Raw genomic sequence first — 24,712 nt, 5'->3', positions numbered from 1 at the left:
TGCATTCTGATTGGACGGCCTGTCCTTAACTGACACCGCCCCCCCAGCTCTGTGAGTCGGAAGGCGAGCCTACGCAACTTCCGGTGCGCGTGAGGGTCGGGCGGTGCGTGCCGCGAGCCCAGCACCGCGGGGCCGGCGGGGCCGGCGGGGCTCGGCCGTCCCGGGCGGTGCCGGCGGCGGGTCGGGGCGCGGAGGCGGCGCGCAGGTGGCGCGGGGGACGCCGAGGCCGAACGTGATACGGCCGGAAGGCCGGCGAGGAGGCCCACCAGAACGGGCGCAGGAAGAGGGAGGTTGGGCCGCTGCAGCTGAGGGTCCAAAAGCGGGGGACTCAGGGTCTCGGGGGAGGCCGACTCGGGGGGCCGCGCACCTGCCTCCCCGCCGACTGCCGATTCCTGCTGGCTGTCTGCGAGCCATCCCGGGCGCCCGGGCGCTGCCCTCCGCGGCGGTGACCACCTGCCACCGAGGCGACGGGAACTCCCGTAACTTTTTTATATTCAGATGTTGCGTTGGTATTTTGTATACGTTGGGCTAAATTAAAACGTTTGACTAGCTTCTAGAAATTTTAAAATATCAGTTGTGGCTCCCACCCTATTTTTGCTGGACGGCGCTGCTCTAGACTGATCCGCCGTCCCTTTCCGTCACTGCTCAAAGCCTCTGCCACCACGTCTGCCTTTCCCTGGCAGCCCGCCCCACCCCCACCCCTGGAACAGACCGTTTGTCTCCAGGAAACATTCCTCTTCATTTGTATTCGCTTCCTCTGTTGCGAAACGCCACCACCAGTAGCTTTGAGACTTCTCATCAATTTAATAACATGGCAGGAAGAAGAGAAACGCCCACGTTAAATGTACACGTTGGCTGTAATAACCTCCTTATTTCAGAAATGGTAAGACAGAAAAAAACATGCATTCGTGCTTTGGACAGTTCACATTTGTCGAGTGGTTGCTTTTGGAGGGGAGGGCATGTGTTCCTGTCTCTCCTGTGTGGGGCTGCCTCAACTGGTGTATGCACTCCTGAAGGTCAAGGCCATGTTCTCTGCTCTTCCCCCAGTGCCAGGGGAGCAAGGTTCACCAAGGTGCTTGTACCTGCTGGCATCCGTGTCTTCACAGGGACGACTTGACAGGAGCTGGGACTTTGGGCATAGAAAGGCGGTGAACGTGTGCCTGGCAGGTGCCGGCCTGCGCCCCAGCTAGGGGGGCATGGGGTGGGGGAAGCCCTGGCCTGGGGCTTCAACAGATGAATGACAGCTCTTCCTAACAATTGCGAGCGGAGTCCTCCCCCTCTGCTCTCTGCGTATGGGTGGGGATTGCCTCATTGCTGCACTATCTCCTAACGTTTTTATGATTGCCACAACCCTTATTTTACAGACCGCGGGGCCTGATATAAGGGTTATTTGTATCCTGTCTAGATTTCGGAAGCGCTCGTGAGACCAGGGTTTAGGTGCCTCAAGAGTGGGGTTTGAGTTTCTTCCGCTGGGGACAGTGAAGAGATGATACACACCACGACGATGAGTTTGTGCCAGCACGGAGGCAGCTTCGCTCCAGAGCATACAGTCCCGACGAAGATGAGAACATCGGGATCAAGGGGAGAATAAAGCAGACAACGGTGCAACGGCCGCGAATGAGCCTCACTGTGGCCGAGTCTGCCTCCATGGCTGCAACTGAGGGCGGCCGAAACACACCTTGATGCGGGCGACTGGCCTCTGGCCTGACCCAGGCACGGTATTCCGATACCTCAGCCGCACCAATGTGCCTTCTCCTCAGGATGCCTTTGCCCATCTTGAATTGGCCTCACGTACCAACCCGTGCAGGAGCAGCAAAGCGGGGGTCTCAGCTGGAAGGAGGCCTGGTTTGGGGGAGGCCTGAGACCCCCTGTTTCTGTGGGGTTGGTCCCGGAACACAGGCTGGTTGACTGAACGCCTCTGCAGGCCTCAGCTTTGAGGGGAGGGCCGGCTCGGTCTCATTCTTCCTAAGACCCACTCACATACCTTCCAAAATCAGCTCCAGAGAGAGGCAGTGGGGTGTGTTCACCTTGTGCCCCAGGCCCTGGGCCGGAATGTGCCCTGGGAGGTTGGTGCCCCACCTGCCCCTGTGGCTGTGTCTTGGGGGACCCACACAACTACAGGACATCCTCCAGGCGTGGCATTCCCGGAGAAGTTGCCCATTAAATAGCAGATGTTTTGATAAATACCATTCTCAAAAGTAGAGTTCTCAGAATAAAACTGCCTTCCAATGCTTGATAGGGTTGGAAGGAGGGATAGGGTCGGATAGGGTGTGTCGAGGGAGTCCTGGCAGGTTCACGGACACCCCAGAAGTGCTCGCTGGGCCACCGAAATCTGACTAGGTTCCCCGATCAGGCACTATCCCGCGGTCCTCTTCCTGTGCATGCTGGGGGCGAGGTGGTGAGCATGCCCCCGGGGTGGGGGCTGCAGGCGTCCTGATCGTGGAGCGGGACTGCACAGGGGTATGAAGATTGTCCTAAACCACAGTATTTGGTGATCAGTCACATCAGGGGTCCTGACCTGACCTGGTGACCACGGCACCCTCCTCAGTGGAAGGGAGGGCCCATCTTGGAGTGGATGAGGAGGTGGCAGCTTGGGGATTTCTGGGGGACGTGGAAGAGGACGGAAGGGAAGAGGGCCACAGACACCGGCTCCCAGACTGTAGGCAGGTTCAGGGTGGAACCAGGAGGGTCAGATTAGACTTGGGACCCAAGAGCCACGTCCTGCAGGCACCACCCTGTGTTGCCCCTCAGCGGGGGCGGGGGACAAAGTCCTGGGGATTGGCAGTGTGCCTGTACAACTGGGCGCTCTGGGTCCTGAGTTCACATGTCTAGTAAAGCTGGGGAAATCCGAGAGCAAAAGTAGTAGGCCTTCTGGCCTGACAGCCTCAGAAGGCCCTGGCCCAAGGCGCTGCTGACGGCACAGGATTTCCCTGGGTTTAGAGGTTTGCACTGGACCTTTCAGGAAGTGTACCGGGAGAAGGGAGGTGGTGGTCCCAGCGCTACGGACTGACTGAGATGGGGCTTTCTGCCTCTGGGGGTGGGGATGAGCGCCAGAGGCAGCCGCGTCCGGTTCCGTGAGAAAGGCCTCAGAGCCCGGAACTGGTCTCACGGCGGCTCCCTGCCCGAGCCTGTCCCACCAGGCCTGTCTTGGGGCTGCACGGCTCTGGCTCTGGGAGAGGTGGGTTAGGGTCTTTGACCCTGTGGAATCAAGAACTGGGGCCCAGGCTGCTTCCTGCCTGGGCTCTTGGGTCTGTGTCTGGGCAGGAAGTGCCATTTCCTCATGCCATCGAGCACGGGGCCCCCATAAGGAGGGTTGAGGCAGTGACCAGCCTTGTAGGAGCTGTCCTGGCACGGGCATGTGGCCCAGCCCAGCTGGCGATAAGCTGCCAGCTGAGCACACTGTGCTGGAAGCAATGGAAAGGGGGGCAGGCCGCCTTAGGTGTGGCCAGTAGAGGCTCCAGGAGAGCAGTCCCGCGTCCCCACTGTGTGGCACCCAACCTCTTTCGTAACCCACGTGGGCCAGGTAAGAGGGTGTCTGCAGCTTAGGTTGCCCACCTGCCCTTTCCTCATCCTGGGGTTGGGGAGGGGCGTCAAGGTTACTGAGTGCCCTGGGGGTGGCGCTTGGAGAGGAGGCAGGACCATCCTCCTCTCCGCTCCCCACCACCCCAGGCCCCGCAGAGGCCTCCCTGGTCCACGGGATTGGCTGTTACTCAGGGCTCTCCTGGCACTTTTGCACCTTAGGCAGCGAGGGCCCTCTAGTCTCCTCCAGTCTACCCCCGCTTCACCCTTTCCACCCTTGGACGGCTGATCCTGCCCGTTCCTGCAGCCCACAGCACCAACTGCCCCCCCCCCCCCCAGCACTACCAGAGGGCAGCAGAGCCCCTCCCATCCCCTACCTGCATGTCTTGCCTGCCGCACAGACCTCAAACCTCCAGCGAGGCTCCCCTTCTTCAGGGTTGGGGCATTTCCTGAGGAGCCGGTGCTCTAGACCCCAAGACGGGCCTACCGCGCCCCCTCCCACTGCCCCGAATCCGGGGGAACTTGGGCACTTTGGGGACTCCGGTTCCTCACCCACAGTGAACCCTGGCCACTCGACATTAGTACGAAAGTGGTCACAGGAGCAGCGGCTGCCACCCAGGGAAAAAGCATTCCTGCTGCCTTCCTGCCCCCGCCCGCCAGGAGACAAGCAGCAAACACCCTGGCTCCTTTGGGGGAGTTTATTTCCCGGTCAGAAAAGGAGAAGCAGGTTCAGGCTCCTGGGCGTTCTAGGCCCCGTCCTGACAGGGAGAGGGGGCACGGGGAAGGTCGGGGAGGGGAGGCACAGGGGAGGGCTCCGACTGTGCGCGCTTGGTCCCACGGTTGTCCTGGCTGGGTGTGGGGAGGGCCTGCCGGGGACGGTGGCACCGAGCCTGGGGGCAGAGGTGGCAGGCCAGGGGGCCCAGAGGACGGCACATATGGAGGCAATAAATACTGATGGGCCAGGCACGCGACCCCGGGCCGGCAGGCCCGGGTGGGACACATAAGGCTCGGCCACTGGCTCTGTCCGGCGAGGGCCGTCTGCTGGGGCTGTGGGCTCCAGCGCCGCCCACCGGGACAAAGAAGGCAGAGGCGTGAGGACACCCGGCCTCCCGGATGGGAACGGAGGCAACTTCAGTTTTGGCAATTTGGCTTTCCCAGAGCCCCTGGAGCCGTCCCCACAGCCCTGGCCGGGGGAGGGGGCCGGCGAGGCCCTGGCGGGCAGGGGAGCAGCAGCACATCCCACACACTTCCCGGGGCCACGGGGATCGCAGATGGGGCGGGGACCAGGGAGACCACATGCTCATGCAGACACGGGGGGGGGGGTGGGTGGGGAGGGGGGGTTTAGAGGTTAGTGACGGCCCCCACAGCACACGTTCCACATGTTAAGGCATCATGGTTAGACGGTTACTGACAGCGATGGATGAACTGACCGGGGACAGGTGAAAGCAGGAGGGTGGCCGGCCCCCAAGAGGCCTCCAATCATGCACCCCACCCCACCCCACCCCCGAAGAACAGGATTCAGGGCAACTGCCAAGGCCACGAGGTTCCCTTGGAAAAGCCGGGGCCTCAAGTCGGGTTAGGACGGGTGGGAGGGAACCTGAAGGGGTACGGAAAGGGAGGTGGAGGCCTGAGGTGCAGGCTCCCTCCCCTCTCTACCCCCCCAGCGCAGGCAGAAGCAGCAAGGCAAGGCCGCCGGGGAGGAGGAGGAGGCTGGGGGCCCGCGGGCGGGTGGGGGGAGGGGGGGCAGGCCTGTCAGCACTTTGGTAGGGGGCTGGGATGGGGTGGGGGCGGTGGGGGTGGGGCGCGTCAGACAGGTCCGTCCGTCCGTCTGTCCGAAGGCCCGCCCCCCGGGGCTCAGTCCTTCCAGTCCTTCTTGATGGTGAGGCTCCACTCCCACGACAGGTGGTCGGTCTTGTCATCGTCTGTGAAGCGGGACTTGATGTTGTAGCTGCCTCGGGCCAGCATGCCCTTGGGCGCCTCCTCCATGGGCGTCAGAAACTCGTACTCCTCTGCCCGGGGCCCGTAGCTCCCCACCATGTAGTCGGTCTTGTCAACTGCGCGTAGGAAACGCACAGGTCACCAGTGCCGCCCGCCTCCACCTGAGGACGGGGCCGCACACCGCTTCCTTCCTCTCCCTGCTGATCCCCGCGCCCTGGGCGGCCACCTCCACCTGCCCCTTCCCACGGGCCAGCCAGGTGGCGCTCGCCTCACTCACTCTTGACGCCTTTCCTGTACGTGTGCTGGATGTACTTCATGCCGGACACGATCTCCCGGTTCACCTGCAGGGACACAACCCAAACACGGCTCGGTGGGGCTCTCCAGGCCCAACTCCTCCCAGCACCCCCCGCCCCCCAGCGTCTGCCTTACTCGGAAAGAAATTTTTATCCGGTACTCCACGCCCTCCTTCAGCACAAAGGACTGCTTCTTGAAGCTCTCCAGATCACCTGTGCCGAGGAAGAAGCTTGTACTGAAAGGCTCGGCTACAGGAAGCTGCTCTGACCTCAGCATGTCCCCCGTCTGCAGCTGCAGGGCACCCCTTCCGCTCCCACCCTGACCCAGGCGGCCCCAGGTAGCCCCACCCAGGACCCAGGCCTCTCCAAAGTCGGAGTCCACAAACACTTCCTGGCTGCACTTCTCCGGCCCCCCACAAGAGGGCACCAGCATTCCAAAAGACTATTTTCAGCAGAGCCCGCAAGGTGCTGGGCAGCCTGGGCCGCAGAGGACCCCCGGATGCCACTCACCTGTCAGGTCCAGCTCCAGGGGGCCGGGGGCTGTGCTACACACCAGGGTCAGGCGGGTCACAACAACATTGGGGACGTTGGGGTCTGCGGAGTGAGAGCAGGTTAAAGCTCTACCCCACTAGTGACTTGCAGGATGGGGGAGGCAGCAGAAACCCCAAAGTGACAGGTGTCCCTCTCGGCATTGCCTCAGCCCACTTACCAGCAGACACAGCTACACGGCCCAACAGGGCCTCCTTGTACTTGCGCAGACTCTCATCATCCTTGTCCAGCTCCTGGATCTCCTGGATACTCTTCTGGGCGGGGGGCTTATAGTTGACCGAGTGCTCGTCCTCCTCATTCTCGGCTGCAATCTGTGCTAGCTGCTCAGCTGTGGGCTCCTGCTCGGCCATGCTCACTTACTCTAACTGGGTCTGGAACACCTGTGGGCAGGGACAGGGCTGTGGCAGCCTGAAGGGACCCACAGTGTCTACCTCTTCTGCCCCTCAGCAAGCCCCACAGCCAGCACAAGTTCGCTGTTGAAAAACCTCTGCAGGTAACCAGGCTCTATATTTGGACCCCAGGGGATAGTTGCCTTCTGGAAGAAAGCAGCTCCGAGCAGAGCTTTGCAAAAGGCCCAGACACAGACTCCTAAGGCCCAGAGGGAACCACACTCCTTGCCCTGCCCACCTCGGGGACCTGCTGGGACAGTCTGGACAGAGCACCCAGAACTAAGTGGGGCCTGGAGCCCGCTCCTCAGGGAGACCTGGCATACCTCTCCCACCCTGGGGGAAGAGACAGACCACCAGGCCCAATTGACAGGGCCCCTACGGGGTCACTTCTAAAATCCTGCTGTTCTTTTGGAGCTGCCTAGACCCTCTCCCCAAGGGACACCTCCTCCTGGGTCTCCCTGACCAAGCACACTCCTTGGGCCTTGTTCTAACAGTGAAGCAAGGCCTCACCCTGCAAACGCAGGGCTCTCCTGGAGCTCAGACGACCTGGCCAGCCTGAGTCCCACAGGTGGGTCCCAAAAGTCATGAGGAACCCTAACCATGGGCTAATGTTCTTTCCAACTGTGAGGGTTTGTGACCTGCCTATGCTTTCAGGACCCTCGTTCTGGATCCTGGCCCAGAAGAGCTTGGGACAGCGCTGTGGGAACAAGGAGCAGTGCATGAGGCTGGCTTCAACTAGGAATCCCCATCGCACCCCGCTAGAATCTGAGAAGTAGCGGAAACCACTCAAGTCCTTCTGGGCGGTAAGGGAAGTGGGTCACAGCCCGGTCAGCACTAGACCTCAGGTTGCCCCAGAAGAATGATCAACGCCTCTCTCCCCACGGACCAGCCTAGCAGCCCGGAGCTGCCCGAGCAGCAGACCTCACAAAGGGCCGCTGGGAACCCCGAGCCGGCCGGCCGGCCACTGGTGGGGTGGGGCCCGCCCGCTTTCCCAGGCCTCACGGCCGCTTCCTCTTAAATTCCTCTAAAATGCTCACGCCCTAACGCCACCCAAGTGCGGCCGCGGGCGACAGGCTCCTCCGAGTGCGATGGCCGCGGCCCACACTTCCTTCCTCGGGGCCCCGCAATCTGGGCGGGCAGGCGCGCCGCGCAGGGTGGGGTGCTCGGGAACCGGGCAGGGGCGCGGTGCCCACGCTTCCCTGGCCGGGTGCCGGACCCACCACCCCCGGGGAGGGGGCGCCGGGCCCGGGTCCAGCCGGCGCGCATCGGCGGGGAGGGGGCGCCGCGGGACTCGGGCGGCGGCCCCAAAGGAGGCCCGCACCGGCCCGCGCCCACCCCCGGCGGGCGGCGCGAACAAAGGCGCCGCAACCCCGGCCCCCGCGGCGCCCCCTCCCCAGCCCCGCCCCGCCCCGCCCGCCGCCGCCGCCGCTCACCGGAGGCTCGACCGCGCCGCTCTCACGCTCCCTCCCGCACGGAATGACGAACGTCGCCGCCCCGCCCGCGCGCGCCCGGCCCGCCACTTCCGGGGTCACGCGACTTCCGCTCGCGCCGGGCGGCGGCGGAGGGCGCATGCGCGCGCGCGCGGGCTGCCGGGAGCGCGCCGCCACCATCTTGTGGAGCCGGCCTCGTGGGCGCGTCCCGCGAGGGCGGGGCCGCCTGGGGGCTTCGCGCCCTTCGCTGCCGCTGTTTTCCGGCCCGGGGCGGTCCTCGGGGCTCGGCCGCTCTCCGTGGGCACGGGACAGTGTCGCAGCGTCCCGTGCGCCTTCCCCCGGCCCCCGTCCGTCGTGACATGTCCAAGAGGTGCCGCGCGGGGGCGAGCCGGCGCTGTCGCCCCACCCCCGGCCGTGGACGCGCGCCCGGAGCCCCCGCGCCGCACGGCCGGCGCCGCGGAGGTGGTTCGATTCGGAGGCTCCCGGCGTGCGCTGTCCGCCGCCCCGGACGGAAGCGGGCCGGGTCGAGGGACAGTTCGTAGCAGCGGGAGGGACCTCGTGAAGCGCGAGGTCTTCTCGCGGGGCCCGAGTCCCTGAAGGACCCCCCCCCCATCGGGGGCGCGCCCCCCGCCGTCGCCCCCTCCCGACCCGCGAGGCCAGGCGGGGAACCCAGGCGCGGGGGGGGCGGGGGGGGGCGCGGTTTCGGCCGCGAACTTAATGCAAAACCCTAACCTTCGTTGTCATTTGGAGATTCTCTCATATTTGAGGAACATTTGCGAGTTTTGTGTAACTTAAGAGTCGCGCTGGCGGCTCCTTGTGCAGAGTTGAGCTGCCCCGAAGCAGAGCCTTCTGCGGCTCCCTGTCATTGGAGACCCAGGGTACCACAGACCACTGTCCCGCACCGCTGGGTGGCTGGGCGAGGAGAGCGCTGCCCTCAGGTCACCCAAGTGCTTGAAAACAAAAGCAGAAAACCCTATTGTGGAAAATTCCAAACATACATCTTGTTAGCAATCCGTGTGAGAACGTGCCCTGGAATTTAGCAGCCGCACACGCTTATTCTAGGGTTTCTGAGGATCAGGGCGCGGCTGAGCAGCTGCTCTGGCCCCGGCCTCTCAGGAGGCTGCAGTCCAGCGCGTGCTGCGATCAGGAGGCCCGGTTCCTCGTGGCTTGGGGAGTCAGTGCCGTGTCACCCGCAGCTCCCGGCTGTGCGCAGGGCTGCTCCCGGGTGAGGCCTCGGAGACAGACAGATGGACAGAGAGCAAGCGCAAGGGAGCAGCCGCGGCGTCTCTTACAAGCAAGGTCACTTCTGCCCTATTCTGGTCACACGGGCCTGCCCTAGTGCAGTGTGGGAGGGGACCACCCCATGCACCAAAGTGGAAGGAATGGGGTTGTGAACCCAGTGGGCCCGCTGCCTGGCTTCAATCATTTTCAGCCGATGGCCTGTCCCGTTTCGCCCGTGCCCTCCCCTCCTCCCCTCACATGCAGCCAATTTGAAGCGAACCTCAGAGGTTATTTCCACCATAAATATGTCAGCACTTCTTGTTTTGTTTTGAGAGAGAGCGTGAGCGAGGGGCAGAGAGAGAGGGAGAGAGAGAATCCCGAAGCAGGGCTTGTGCTCACCCGATGGGGGCCTTGAACTCACAAACCGTGAGACCGTGACCCGAACCAAAGGTGGATGCTTAACCGCCTTGAGCCCGGCGCCCTATTTCAGCACGTATTTACTTCGAAGGAAAAAGATCCTTGGGGGCAAACAGTAGCCGTGGTGCCACTGTTTCACCTGTCCCACGTCTCTGCTGCTGTGGACGGAACCACTCCAAAGCGGAGCGCTTTGGAGCAGCGGTTTACAGTTCTCTGGGTTCGGTGGGCTGGGTGAGCTCAGCGGGAGCTCTGCTGCAGCGGCAGCCGGGTCAGGTCCAAGCTGGGGCCAAACAAGGCTGGGCCGCCTAAGACAGAGCCACCGTGTAGTGCCCTGCCGAGGCTGCCGGCCGAGGCCGCGCCACACGACTCCTGTGGGATTTGGGCAGCCGGACCCCAAGAACCAATGTTCTGAAAGGCCCGCCCACGAGTCTTCGTGTGAACCCACTGGGAAGTGCCAGAACCAAACTTCTGCGCCCTTCCGCCGGTCAAGCCCGAGACTTGAGCCAGCCTAGGTTCAAGGGCAGGGCGTTAGACTCCATCTCTCTCAATGGGAAGAAAAGCAAAGCACGCGTGGCCTCTGATCCAGCCACAGTGACCCCCATCCCCCTCTGCTAAGACACTGCCTCCCAGCACCTCCAAAAGTCTCATCCTACTCTGGCTTCAGCTCAGGGCAGAGGTGAGAGGGCACAGGTGTGGTTTCTCTTCATCTGAAACCTGGGGCTTGAGACCCGGAAGACCTGCCCCACCGCGCCCCACGAACCACCCATCTTGCCCTGACCTTCACAGTCCGCGAGCGTGAGATAAAACGGTGTTTGCTTTACGCTAAGTTCTGGGTAATCTCTCACAGAGCAGTTGGCACCTGGAATACCAACCAGGAAAAGTAACGACGGTCCTAAACAGAATTAAAGATCCAAACAGTATTCTCCTTGATTGCATCGTGAGTTCTTTCACATTTTATTTGAACCTGAACCAAAGTTACGTGCATTGCAGTTAGCGATACGTTAATGTCTCAGTTGATAGAATCATCCTCTCTCTGCTCCATGTGGCGTCGTGTTGAAGGATCCCGGGGTCCCATACAGTCTCCCGTGGCTGAGACCCGGCTGGTGGCCCCACACCACCGCCCTGACCAGTCCCCGTCCTCCGTCCTTCCTGTGGGGTGCAGTTCAAACCTGTGGGAACCAGACCCCTTCAAATGTGATGTGGCGCATACTTCGCACCGTCACGAGGGAGCAGTGACACTATTTTGAACCTTTTATCAAGTTAGCAAAGAGAGGCGCCCGGGTGGCTCAGTCGGTCGAGTGTCCGACTCTTGACTTGGCTCCGGTCATGATCTCGTGGTTCATGGCATCCAGCCCCCCATTGGGCTTTTGCTGACAGCGTGGAGCATCCTTGGGATTCTCTCTCTCTCTCTCTCTCTCTCTCTCTCTCTCCACCTCCCTCAAGCTCGCTCTCGCACGCTCTCTCAAAATAAATGAACATTAAAAAAAAAAAAAGATGGGGCGCCTGGGTGGCGCAGTCGGTTAAGCGTCCGACTTCAGCCAGGTCACGATCTCGCGGTCCGTGAGTTCGAGCCCCGCGTCAGGCTCTGGGCTGATGGCTCGGAGCCTGGAGCCTGTTTCCGATTCTGTGTCTCCCTCTCTCTCTGCCCCTCCCCCATTCATGCTCTGTCTCTCTCTGTCCCAAAAATAAATAAAAAAAAACGTTGAAAAAAAAAAAAAAAAGACAAATTAGCAAAGAACCTAAGGGATGTGAACACCCGGTATAACAGCCTGGCCATACCTGACCCGGGGGTGGCTGGTGGGGCTGGGAGCCTGCTGTGAAAATAAACCTTACACCTTAGCGTAACCTTCAGGTGGTTTGGCTCAGCAAACAACATTTTTTGTAATCTTAAAGTTTACTTATTTATTTTGAGAGAGAGCGTGCGTTCATTCGAGCACAAGCAGGGGAGGGGCAGAGAAAGAGGGAGAGAGAGAATCCTGAGCAGGCCCCGCACCAGCAGCACCGAGTCTGACGCTGGGTTCAAACTCACGAACGAACCATGAGCTCATAACCTGAGCTGAGGTCAAGAGTCAGACACGTAGCTGATTGTGAGACACCCAGGCGCCCCAATCACATTTAAAAACCTACCCCGAGGAAATCACAGTGGGTGTGAGCAGAGGTTTGGGTACGAGACGGTTACTGCAGCATTTGTACGGCAGCAAACATTTCCGTAAAAGGGATTGAAAAGCATGGTCCAGCTGCAGAAATGTCCCTGGATGGCCACGTGTCACAGGAATATCTACGTGGTAATTCATAAATACTAATACATAGTAATTAAAAAACCCTCTGAATTAAAACTTCTCATGATTTAAATAAAAATGGTTAATAACATAGAAAGGCAAACCAATTTTTACAGCTTTTTGAAAATGTTTATTTACTTATTTTGAGAGAGAGAAGGAGGAGCAGAGAGAGAGAGAGAGAGAGAGAGAGAGAGAGAATCCCAAGCAGGTTCCACACTATCAGCGCAGAGCCCGATATGGGGCTGGAACTCACGAACCGTGAGATCATGACCTGAGCTGAAACCAAGAGTTGGTCACTCAACCGACTGAGCCACCCAGGTGCCCCTACAGCTTTTTTTCCCCAAATGTTTATTTATTTATTTTGAGAGAGAGAGAGAGAGAGAGAGCAGGAGAGGGACAGAGAGAGAGGGAGAGAGCGAATTCCAAGCAGGCTTAGCAGACATTGCAGACCCAACTCGGGGGCTCAAACTCCCAAACCGTGAGACCATGACCTGAGCCGAAACCAAGAGCTGGTTGCCTAACGCGCCGAACCACCCAGGTGCCTTGTTTACAACTTTATCGAGGTATGATTGACCAAATCCGCTCATGGACAGTTTATCATTCAATTATTTTTTGGTAAATTTGTCGGGTTGAATAAACATCATTACAGACTTTACCTTGAGCTCTTTGTCACTGATGCGTGCCCCCACCATCACTCCCAGACCCTGGCACCTGTGTCCTGCTTCCTGTACCTATATATTTGCCTTTCCTGAACATTTCGTGTCAGTGGCATTATACAACGCATGGTCCTACGGTGCTTCGTGATCCCGCCTAGAGCGATGTTTGTACATTCCATCGAAGGCACAGGATGTGCATGTTGTCCCGTTTATTGTGCAAGTACACCACCCACATTTGTCTGCATTCCTTGGTAATTGATGGACTTTTCACTTCCGTTTGTCTGTTATGAACATTTGCATTTATCTTTGTGGGAACATATGTTCATTTCTCTCAGCTAGATTCCCGAGAGCGGAATCCCCCCTGATTTCCAAGGTGGATGTACCATTTCACAATCCTGCCAGCAATACGAGAAGGTTCCACTCAGGCACACCCTTGACAATTCGTGGCATTGTCTGTCTTTTTGATTAAAGCTGAGTGTGACGTGATGTCTCCTTGGGGGTCTGCTTTGCAGCCCCTGATGAAGGGGCTTCTTGGTAAAGCATCTACTCAAGCCTTTTGTCCATCTTTAAATTGCACTCTGGTATTCAGTTGTCATAGTCCTTACACATTCTGGATAGGAGTCTTTTCTCACGTATGACTTGGAAATATTGTCCGTGGCGTGAATTTCATTTTCTTTTCTTTTTTAATTTTTTTCAATGCTTTATCTTATTTTTGAGACAGCACGAGCAGGGGAGTGGCAGAAAGAGAGAGAGACGCAGAATCTGAAGCAGGCTCCAGGGCTCTGAGCTGTCAGCACAGAGCCCGATGTGGGGCTTGGACCCGTGAACCGTGAGATCACGACCTGAGCTGAAGTTGGACAGGTGCTCGACCCGCTGAGCCACCCAGGCGCCCCGACTTGCATTTTCTTGATAGTGTCTTCTGAAGACAAAACCTTTTATTTTAATGAAGTCTAACGTCATTTGTTTTGTTTTGTGTTTTGTTTTTTGTTCTTGTTTTTGCTTTTTTTCGTGGCTCACGCTTTTTGTGTTGCGTCTCAGAACTCTTTGCCTGAGCCAAAATTGTAAAGATTTCCTCCTCTATTTTTTTTTTTTTTGGTAGTTTTAGAATTTCAGCTTCCATTTAGGCCTGTAATCCATTTAGAGTTTATTTTTGTGTATGGCATCAGTTAAGAGTCAAGGACCGATTGTTTTGTTTAGGAATATGTAATTGCTTCCGTAATTATCGAAAAGACTAATAATTTCCCCCATCAAAATGTCTTTGTTGGGGCGCCCGGCTGGGTCAGTCGAAGAGCATGCGACTCTTGATCTTGGGGTCTTGAGTTCGAGCCCCACGTTGGGTTATATAAAAATGAATATATACATAAATATATAAAGAACAAATAAACTTTAAAGTACATATGACACCCAGGGAATGCTCATCCCAACAAGTGCCCTCCTTAATGCCCATCCCCCATTTAGCCCCTCCCCCTCCCCCTCCCCCTCCCCCTCCCCTCCAGCAGTCCTCAGTTTGTTCTCTGTATTTAAGAGTCTCTTATGGTTTGCCTCTCTCTCTGTTTGAATCTTATTATTCTTTCCCTTCCCTTATGCTCATCTGTTTTGTTTCTTAAATTCCACATATGAGTGAAATCATATGATGCAGTATCTGTCTTTCTCGGACTTATTTTGCTTAGCATAAAACACTGTAGCCATCAGCATTATTCTTTTCAAAATTGTTTTGCCTGTGCAAAGTCCTTAAAATGTCCATATAATTTTTTTTAATTTTTAATGTTTATGTATTTATTTTTGAGAGAGAGACAGAGTGTGAGCAGGGGAGGGGCAGAGAGAGAGAGAGGGAGACGCAGAATCCGAAGCAGCTCCAGGCTCCGAGCTGTCAGCACAGAGCCCAATGCGGGGCTGGAACTCATGGACCGCGAGATCATGACCTGAGCCGAAGTCAGACGCTCAACCGACTGAACCACCCAGGCGCCCCAATGTTTATTTGCTTTTGAGAGAGATAGAGAGCGAGCAGGGGAGGGGCAGAGAGAGAGGAGACACAGAATCAGAAGCAGGCTCCAGGCTCTGAGCTGTCAGCACAGAGCCTGACGCGGGGCTGGAACTCACGAGCCGCGAGATCATGACCTGAGCTGAAGTCGGACGCTCAACCGACTGAGCCCCCCAGGCGCCCCATCTTTGTTCTTTTTTTATGGATGAATAATATTCCATTGTGGATACACCACATTCATCAATTGATGGACACTTGGGTTTGTCACATTTTGGCTATTACGGAAAAGGCTGCTGTGAACATTTGTGTGCAAAAACGTTTTTTAAATTTTATTTTAGAGAGAGAGCAAGAGCATGTGTCGGGGAGAGGGGCAGAGGGAGAGAGAGAGAGAGAGAGAGAGAGAGAGAGAGAGAATCCCAAGCAGGCCCCACATTCAGCATAGAGTCTGACGTGGGGCTCACTCTCACGACCGTGAGATCAACTGTGTTGTTACGTGTAGCATGTAGTCTCTGTTCTTTTTTTTTCTGTTTTTAAAAAACATTTTTTTTTAATGTTTATTCTTGAGAGAGACAGAGACAGAATGCGAGTGGGTTAGGGGCAGAGAGAGAGGGAGACACAGAATCCGAAGCGGGCTCCAGGCTCCAAGCGGTCACCACAGAGCCCGATGCGGGGCTCAAACCCACGAACCCGTGAGATCACGACCTGAGCGGGAGTCAGATGCTTCACCGAGCCACCGAGGCGCCCCTTTAAGATTTTATTTTTAAATAATCTCTGTACCCAATGTGGGGCTCCAACTCACAGCCCCGAGATACAGAGTTGCACGCTTCACCCACTGAGTGCCCCTAAAAGGGCACATTCTCCTATTTCTTTTGTGAACTGCCTGTTCACGTCCCTGTGCATTTCCCAGTGTTTAGTTTTCTTAGGTATTTTTTTTATTTATATAAGTTTTTTTTTTTTTTAATTTTTTTTTTCAACGTTTTTTATTTTTATTTTTGGGACAGAGAGAGACAGAGCATGAACGGGGGAGGGGCAGAGAGAGAGGGAGACACAGAATCGGAAACAGGCTCCAGGCTCCGAGCCATCGGCCCAGAGCCTGACGCGGGGCTCGAACTCACGGACCGCGAGATCGTGACCTGGCTGAAGTCGGACGCTTAACCGACTGCGCCACCCAGGCGCCCCTATTTATATAAATTTTTAAAAGCCCTCCCCACCCTTAACTTTTATTTTTTTTATTTTTATTTTTTAACTTTCCATTTTAATTTTTGGGGGGCCTCTGCCTTCTCCATTTCACCTGCGAAGATAAGGACTCATTTTCAACACAACGCCACCGGTAACACACCTACCAAAATTAACAGTGCTTCTTAGTATTATCAGATACTGAATGTTCACCTTTTCCCGGTCTCAAAACCCCTGTTCAGGCTGGTCTATGTACATCAGGGTCCAGATGGAATCAACACCATGCACTTGGACAGCGTGCTGCTGAGATGTTTTTCTTACACCGACCGTCCGAAACCACCCGGGTATCCCACGGTCCAAGTAAATTCTGATGCTCTCTGGAGTCAGCCCAGACCCTGCAGGCTCAGTGCCACAAGAGGGCCCGTAGTCCAGACACCACAGGAGGGGTGCCCAGGCTGCCCACGCTCTTGCCAGCAGACTGCAAATACATGGGTCCCCATGACCCCCCCTCAGGTTTGACTACTTGCTAAAACAACTCGCAGGACTCAGGAAAACACCTTATTTGCAGTTACCGGTTTATTATAAAGGCTGTGACTCGGGAACAGCCGAATGCAAGAGACGTAGAGGACTCGGTGGGGGTGGGGGCTGGGGCGTCCGTGCCCCCTGTGGGTGCAGTGCCCTCCCAGCTCCGCCCAGTGCCCACCAACCAGAAGCTGAACCCCGTCACTTGGGGCTTTTTTTTTTTTTTTTTTTTTTTTCAACATTTTTTATTTATTTTTGGGACAGAGAGAGACAGAGCATGAACGGGGAGGGGCAGAGAGAGAGGGAGACACAGAATCCGAAACAGGCTCCAGGCTCCGAGCCATCAGCCCAGAGCCTGACGCGGGGCTCGAACTCACGGACCGCGAGATCGTGACCTGGCTGAAGTCGGACGCTTAACCGACTGCGCCACCCAGGCGCCCCACTTGGGGCTTTTTATAGAGGTTTCATTAAATGACAGGATGGATTAAATCGTTAGCCATTGATGATTAACTCGATCTCCAGACTTCCCCCCCCTCCCCAGAGGTTGGGGTGGGGTGGGGCCGAAAGTCCCAGTCCCCTGATCATGGCTCGGACTTTCTGGTGACCAGCCCCCCACCCTACCCTCCACCCTGGAGCCATCCGGAGGCCCCTAAGAGTCATCCTGTCGACGTCGACTCTGGGACGGTGGAAAGGGGCTTGTTACAAAAACCACTCCAATCATTGAGGAAACTCCAGGGGATTTGGGAGCTCTGTGCCAGGAACCGGGGACAAAGACCAAATGTATTTACTATACCTCAGTCAAGTCACTTTCGTCTCCTTTTCTGTGCTTGTGGCGCTCAGGTGCGGAGGAAACCAGCACGCTTGTGGTTGAGAATTTCCCATGGCCACTTCTGGCTGGATTTGCCAGACTGAACCCTCCAGGGCTGGTCCTGCGTGCCCCAGCTGATCTTCAGAGGGCTGTGGGCTTCCCACCGCTTCCCCTCGGGGGACCCTCTGTTTGTCCCACCTGTAGTGAGGTCCAGTAGGCTCCTGGGCGTCAGGCTGGCCCGCCCCTCATCAGTCGCCACATCAACCTTTCATCCAAGGGCTTCAGCAGCCTCTGAGGATTATTTTTGGCGTGTATTGTTAGGCATCATAAAATGGTGACTTTCTAATACTTCTGCATTTCTTAGCTAGAATTCTTAAAACAATTTTTTTTTAATCTTTATTCATTTTTGAGAGACAGAGTGTGAGCAGGGCACGGGTCAGAGAGAGAGCGAGACACAGAATCGGAAGCAGGCTCCGGGCTCCGAGCTGTCAGCACAGAGCCCAACGCGGGGCTTGAACTCATGAACCGTGAGATCATGGCCTGAGCCGAAGTTGGATGCTCAACCGACTGAGCCATCCAGGTGCCCCTTAGCTGGGATTCTTCAAAAGAAACCTCAAGTCATCAGCTATTTAACCCCTTCAAACTATAATTTGTATAGAAAAAAAAAGATTAAATTTTTATTTTCTCCTTTCATTTTGCACATTCTTAGAAAATATTAGAGCCCAAGTAACCTCCAAAGATGGACATTAAATGTTTTTTTAAAATAACTTTTAGGGGCGCCTGGGTGGCTCAGTCGGTTAAGTGTCTGACTTCAGCTCGGGTCATGATTGCACGGTTCGTGAATTCGAGCCCCACATCGGGCTCTGTGCTGACAGCTCGGAGCCTGGCACCTGCTTCGGATTCTGTGTCTCCCTCTCTCTCTGCCTGTGCCCTGCTCACACTCCGTCTCTCAAAATGTGAATAAATGTTAAAAAATATATTAAAAATAAATAAATAAAATAACTTCTAAATTTTATTTAAATCCAAGTTAGTTAACATATAGTGTAATAATGACTTCAGGAGTAGAATTTAGAGATTTGTCAGTTACATACGACACCCAGTGCTCATCCCAACAGTGCCTTCCTTAATGCCCATCCCCCATTTAGCTCATCCCTCCACCCAACATCCCTCCAGCAACCCTCAGTTTGTTCTCCACATTCAAGAGTCGCTTATGGTTTGCCTCCCTCTCTGTTTTAATCATATTTTTCCTTCCCTTCCCTTATGTTCATCTGTTTTGTGTCTTAAATTCCACATGAATGAAATCATATATTTATCTTCTCTGACTTATTTCGCTTACCACAATATACTCTAGCTCCATCGTTTTGTTGCAAATGACAAGATTTCATTCTTTGTGATCGTCGAGTAATATTCCATGGTGTGTGTGTATATATATATATATATATACACCACACTTTATCCATTCATCAGTCGATGGACATTTGGGTAGATGTTTTTTTCTTAAGTATGAACACTTGGATGTTTATATATTTGACAAGAACAACAACATCAAAAAGAAATGTTAAGTTTATGAAATCATTAATGGTACTTTGAATGGCTTGTTAATGATGGATATGTGCCTCGAAAAACCTGGTGTGCTCACGTTAACATGCTAAACATTTTCTAGTTTCTTTTCACAACTTGCGTAGGTTACATGAAGATCGACCCTGCCTAGCGTAGGCTAAATGATCACACACAAGTTGGTATGTTTAAACATTTTTTTTATTGTTTAATCGTTTTTTGAGAGCGAGATGGAAAAAGAGCTTGAGTGGGGGAGGGGCAGAGAGAGCGAGGGAGACACAGGATCCGAAGCAGGCTCCAGGCTCCGAGCTGTCAGCACAGAGCCCGATGTGGGGCTTGAACCCACGAACTGGGAGATCATGACCTGAGCCGAAGTTGGATGCTCAACCGACTGAGTCACACAGGCGCCCCACAAATTGATATGTTTTAAAAAAAATTTTTTTTAACGTTTATTTATTTTTGAGACAGAGAGAGACAGAGCATGAACGGGGGAGGGGCAGAGAGAGAGGGAGACACAGAATCCGAAACAGGCTCCAGGCTCTGAGCCATCAGCACAGAGCCCGACGCGGGGCTGGAACTCACGGACCGTGAGATCATGACCTGAGCCGAAGTCGGACGCTCAACCGACTGAGCCACCCAGGCGCCCCTAAATTGATATGTTTTAAATTAATGAGTTGAGGGGTGCCTGGGTGGCTCAGTCAGCTGAGTGTTGACTCTTGATCTCAGCTCAGGTCTTGAGCTCAGGGTTGTGAGATCAAGTCCCATGTTGGGCTCCATGCTGTGTAGCCTACTTAAGAAAGATGAAATAATAATTAATTAATTAATTAATGAGTTTATTTCTTGGTACTCTGAAGGTTTTATTTCTGCATTAAAATCTTTAATGGCATATAACTTATTGCTATTTTCCCCCAATGCTCAGTTGATCTCAGAGTGAGTCATCAATAACAGTGAATCACTGTAAGTCAGATAAACAGTTATGAACATTACACAAATGTGTATAATTCCATAACAACTAATATATGTAAAATGCCAAAAAAAAAAAAAAAAAGTCAACCAGGATACGTGGGGTAGCCACAGTGGGACACCAACGGTAACAAATGAACCTAACTATAGTACAAATTACACCAAAGGGGCAGAGAAGAAAAGGACTCACTCATAGAGTATCACTGGATACTCTATGGCTCAACACGAAATAACAGAACTCAATACCGTACCCTAGTTAGTACGTGTGTCTCGTGGGGGTGGGGTATGGAGCGGCAGTTCTGAAACTAAGGTAAAGGACTGGCATCGTATAAGCAAACAATGAGCAGGTTCCCCCTCATCACAGAAAGAAGTTACAGGAAGGAAAGGGGAGGCAGGGCTATTGGTGCTGGGTTGGAATCAGAGGCATCGGTAAAACTCACGGTTTTCTACCACGTGTTTACACAGTTAGCTAGATAGGGAGAAGACGGTAGGTGTGTGTGCACGAACTCCTATGTACATCTCCTAGCCCCGTGCTGAGAAGGCCGAGGAGCACCAAGAGCCCGGAGGCAATGAGCACACCCAGCACCCAGATCTTGGTTGCTAAATACCCGTCTCCGTGGAAGTTGCCGGTCAGGCTGAGCCTGGAGCCCCTCCCGGTGTCAGAGAGTCAGAAAAAGCTGAGGCGATGACACGGGATGTCAGAGGGCACAGAAGGGACCGTGATAGGCTCCTGAGGGCCGAAGCGAAAACAGTCCAAGCAACAAAATAGCAGCTACCGGTTTATGACTCATAGAATCAAATAAATATCCACGAGTCCATCCTGATATAAATAGCTGAATAAATGGGTGGAAAGGGACTTGTCTTTCTTAGAAAAGGATCCCGATTATTGTTGAAGGAATGAGGAGAATATAAAAACTCACCGTCAAACAGCACGGTGATCTGGGGCGCCTGGGTGGCTCAGTCGGTGAAGCGGCCGACTTCGGCTCAGGTCACGATCTCACGGTCCGTGGGTTCGAGCCCCGCGTCGGGCTCTGGGCTGATGGCTCAGAGCCTGGAGCCTGCTTCCGATTCTGTGTCTCCTCCTCTCTCTGCCCCTCCCCCATTCATGCTCTGTCTCTCTCTGTCTCAAAAATAAATAAACGTTAAAAAAAAATTAAAAAAAAAAAACAACCAGCACGGTGATCATGTTTGCACAACTGGGCACAATTGGGCAGAACTTTGAGAAACGGGTATTCACTTAATCCCCAAATGTCTTCCTCAGCGGGGTGCCTGGGTGGCTCAGTTGGTTAGGGATCTGACTCTTGGTTTCTGCTCAGGTCACGATCTCACAGTTCATGAGTTTAAGCCCCGCATCGGGCTCCGCACTGACAGCACAGAACCTGCCTGGGATTCTCTCTGCCCCTCTTCCACTCTCCCTGGGTCTTAAAATAAATAAACTTAAACAAAAAAATTTTTTAAATGTCTCCCTCAAGATAGTTGTGGGTTACAAAATGAACAGTAACTCTACAGTAGAGAGGCAGGCAGCTCCCATCTGCACTAAGGCCGCCTCACCCACGATAAGACAGACAGACTGCCATCATGCACCCCAGAGGGAGCACTGAAATGGAACAGTCCATCTGTGTATCTTACCAAGGATACATAACCCTGGTCTAATCATAAAGAAATGAGACCATCCCCGATGGGACCGACCTTCAAAAGTGTCGAGGTCAGGAAAGATAAGGAAAGAACTACCAAGTGAAGACAAGTAGAGGCATCTCGAGGTCAGTGGACCAGGCATCAAAGAAAGAAGCATCTACAACACCGACTGTTAGGACAATTGGCTACATGGAATCAGGTCTGTAGTTCAGATCATGGCACTGGGTCAATGTTAGTGTCTGACTATGTAAGAGAATATCCTTGTTTTTATTATTTATTTATTGATTGATTTTTGAGAGAGAGAGAGAGAGAGAGAAAGAGAGTGCACAAGTGAGCTAGGGGCAGAGAGAGAGAGAGAGAGAGAGAATCCCAGGAGGGGCAGAGGGAGAGAGAGAGAGAGAGAGAGAGAGAGAGAGAGAGAGAAGCAGGACTCACCTATTTGGGGGGCTTGTGTGAATATCCTTGTTTTAGAGAAATACGCAGAGAAAGATTCAGGGGTAAAGATGCATTGTGCCGCACTCACTCGCGATCAGTTCAGAATAACACGGACAGGTGGAATGCCAGCATCTGGGTGAGGAACACGAAGGAACTCTCTGTCCTGTTCTCACTCCTTTCCTATCAATCTGAATATCAAAATTACAAAATAACACCCAAGAACATTCACAACAAAATAGAGAAATAGGCTGACATTAAAAGAAATGATGAGGATTGGGGCGCCTGGGTGGCTCAGTCGGTTGAGCGTCCGACTTCGGCTCAGGTCAGGATCTCGTGGTTTGTGAGTTCGAGCCCCGCGTCGGGCTCTGTGCTGACAGCTCAGAGCCTGGAGCCTGTTTCGGATTCTGTGTCTCCCTCTCTCTGACCCTCCCCCATTCATGCTCTGTCTCTCTCTGTCTCAAAAAATAAATAAACATTAAAAAAAAAATTTTTTTTTAAAATAAATAAAATCTTAAAAAAAAAAAGTAAAATAAATAAACCCACGGCGGTACCAGGGTTTTGTCTGGAGAATGTGGGAAGGCAGTTCTGTCTGTGCCATCACACTTCTGTGCTGACTGAATGTATTATTATTTTTAATCTATTTTTAAAGTAAGCTCTACACCCAACATGGGGCTCGAACTCACAACCCTGAGAGCAAGAGTCCCACTCTCCATCCATGGAGCCATCCAGGAGCCCCAAATGTGTTATTTTTTCAATTAAAAAAAAAAAAAACAAGTTTTTTTTTTTTTGTTCAGTTTTGAGAGAGAGAGAGTGAGAGAGCGAGTGCAAGTGGGAGAGAGGCAGAGTGAGAGAGGAAGACACAGAATCCGAAGCGGGCTCCAGGCTCCGAGCTGTCAGCACAGAGCCCGACGCGGGGCTCGACCTCATGAACTGTGAGATCATGACCTGAGACAAAGCCATACATTTAACCAACTGAGCCACTCAGGTGTCCCAAAAAACAAGTTGTCTTAAAAGAGCACCTCATAGTCAGTCAGAGAAAGACAAAAATCCTATGACTTCACTCATATGAGGACTTTAAGAGACAAAACAGCTGAACATAAGGGAAGGGAAACAAAAAGAATACAAAAACAGGGAGGGGGACAAACCAGAAGAGACTCATAAATATGGAGAACAAACTGAGGGTTGCTGGAGGGGGTGTGGGAGGGGGGAGGGGCAAAATGGGGAAGTGGCATTAAGGGATCTACTCCTGAAAACATTTTTGCACCATATGCTAATTTGGAGGTAAATTTTTAAAAATGAAATTAAAAAAAAAAAAAAAAGAGCACCTCATGTTCCATTCACCGTTAAGGTAAGACTACGAAAACCCACTCCGTGGTCTCTGCCCTTCATCCACGCTGAGTCCCCGAATTCTGGGCCCAGGCAGCCTTTCCCCACATGCTGCCTTTCGCTCAGGGTGCATCTCTGGCTGATGTCCCCCCAGGGCTCCTTCCTTCACCCCAGCAAAGAGGCCAAGTAGTGAGGCCTCACGGCACTTGCCCCCTCCACCCTGGCCACTCTGGGGTCCCCGAGCTTTCCCGTGTTCTCACCTCGGGGCCTTTGCCCTTGCTGTCCTCTCTGCCGGCAAAACTTTCCCCTAAATACCCACATGCCTCGCACCTGCACCCCCCGCCTCCTCAGCAAGGCCTCTCCCTACTCCTCACACAGCCTTACCACCATCTGCCACCCTTTAACATTTTAAAAGATACTTATTTTGAGAGTGTGTGAGCGCTGCACACGTGTGTGAGCGGGGAGGGGCAGGGAGAGGGGTGGGGGAGAGAGAGAATCCCAAGCAGGTTCCGCGGCGTCAGTGGAGTCCAATGCTCAGCTCGATCCCACACTGTGAGGTCACGACCTGAGCTGAAACCAAGGGTGGGGCCCTGAACCCACGGAGCCACCCAGATGCCCACCTATTATCTTTCTTAAAAAAATATTTTCTTTCTTTTTAAGAGTTTTAGCTTTTTTTAAGGTTTATTTTATTTTCCTGAGAGGGAGGGAGAGGGTGCACACCCGCGTGGGGAGGGGCAGAGAGAGACTCCCAAGCAGGCTGTGTGCCGTCAGCACGGAGCTCCGTGTGGGGATCGATCTCACGAACTTCACGATCGCGACCTGAGCCAAAAACAAGAGTCGGACGCTTAACCGACTGAGCCACCCAGGCGCCCCTGACACCCTGTATTTCACCTTCCCCCCATCTCTCCCTCATCGGAGGGGCCAGTTTGAGGGCAGGGATTTCTGTGTTTTGCTCCCCGTTACCCCCAGCACGTGAATGGTGGCTGGCGCGTGGCAGGGACCCACGTACTTGTTGGAGGAGTGAGTGTGCTGTGTTTTCTTTAAACTCTGAAATAAAGCGATCACTTCACTGGGTTCTTGGGACGATGGGTGACATGCGCAGGGGACGCCCAGTAACGTGTGGGTCACGGGCCCTCAACAGACGCGTGGTGCACATTCCGCGGCCAGCGGCCCACACGGGGCCTCGCTCGCGCACTAGCTCCTTTGGCGGTTATCGGGCCGCATTCCAGTCTCCCGGGTCGGTTTCCTGCATCGGACCGTCAGCTCCCCGAAGGCAAGAACAAACCTGTCCTCTTCCTGAGGAGCACAGACACACGGCGGGTCCCAGGGTGCCACAGGGGTGTGCGAAGCGCGACGCTCGCTCAGGGAGTCCGCCGCCCCGGCCTCTGCGGGGTTTCCTACAGTCCGCAGGGACAGGTTGCTGCTTCTTATTCCAGATTCCTCAGGAACCATAGGGATCTTTGCTCAACTGCCCGAAAGCCAAGCATACGGGTCGACTGCCTCTTCCCCACACGAGCCACCGGGTAAGGGTCAGGCCCCAGGCCCAGGGCCTGCAATCCGTGCGGGCTCGCTGCCTCTCCTCCCTGGTGCTGGCTTCCGGACAAGCGAATCACCTATG

At 54.5% G+C, this 24,712-nt stretch overlaps 1 protein-coding gene across 2 annotated transcripts; it reads right to left on the bottom strand.

Annotated features, from left to right (window-relative positions):
* Positions 1 to 4,203: 4,203 nt before the first annotated feature.
* Positions 4,204 to 8,240, bottom strand: ARHGDIA (Rho GDP dissociation inhibitor alpha). Of its 2 annotated transcripts, none has more exons than XM_058705291.1 (6): positions 8,122 to 8,240; positions 6,460 to 6,679; positions 6,261 to 6,344; positions 5,887 to 5,963; positions 5,735 to 5,798; positions 4,204 to 5,573 (listed from the first exon to the last, which is right to left on the bottom strand). In XM_058705291.1, exons 2-6 carry the CDS (start codon positions 6,647 to 6,649, stop codon positions 5,374 to 5,376), a joined length of 615 nt encoding a protein of 204 aa, XP_058561274.1. In that variant the 5' UTR covers positions 6,650 to 6,679; positions 8,122 to 8,240; the 3' UTR covers positions 4,204 to 5,373. The 2 variants fall into 2 exon arrangements, with proteins under 2 accessions (XP_058561274.1, XP_058561275.1); XM_058705292.1 differs by lacking the exon at positions 8,122 to 8,240 and adding an exon at positions 7,199 to 7,505.
* Between the last annotated feature and the right edge of the window lie 16,472 nt (positions 8,241 to 24,712).

Source organism: Neofelis nebulosa, chromosome 16 (assembly GCF_028018385.1).
Source record: "Neofelis nebulosa isolate mNeoNeb1 chromosome 16, mNeoNeb1.pri, whole genome shotgun sequence".
Classification (NCBI taxonomy): domain Eukaryota; kingdom Metazoa; phylum Chordata; class Mammalia; order Carnivora; family Felidae; genus Neofelis; species Neofelis nebulosa.
The sequence above is the reverse complement of the archived record's forward strand: the minus strand, read 5'-3'. Positions and strand labels throughout refer to the sequence as shown.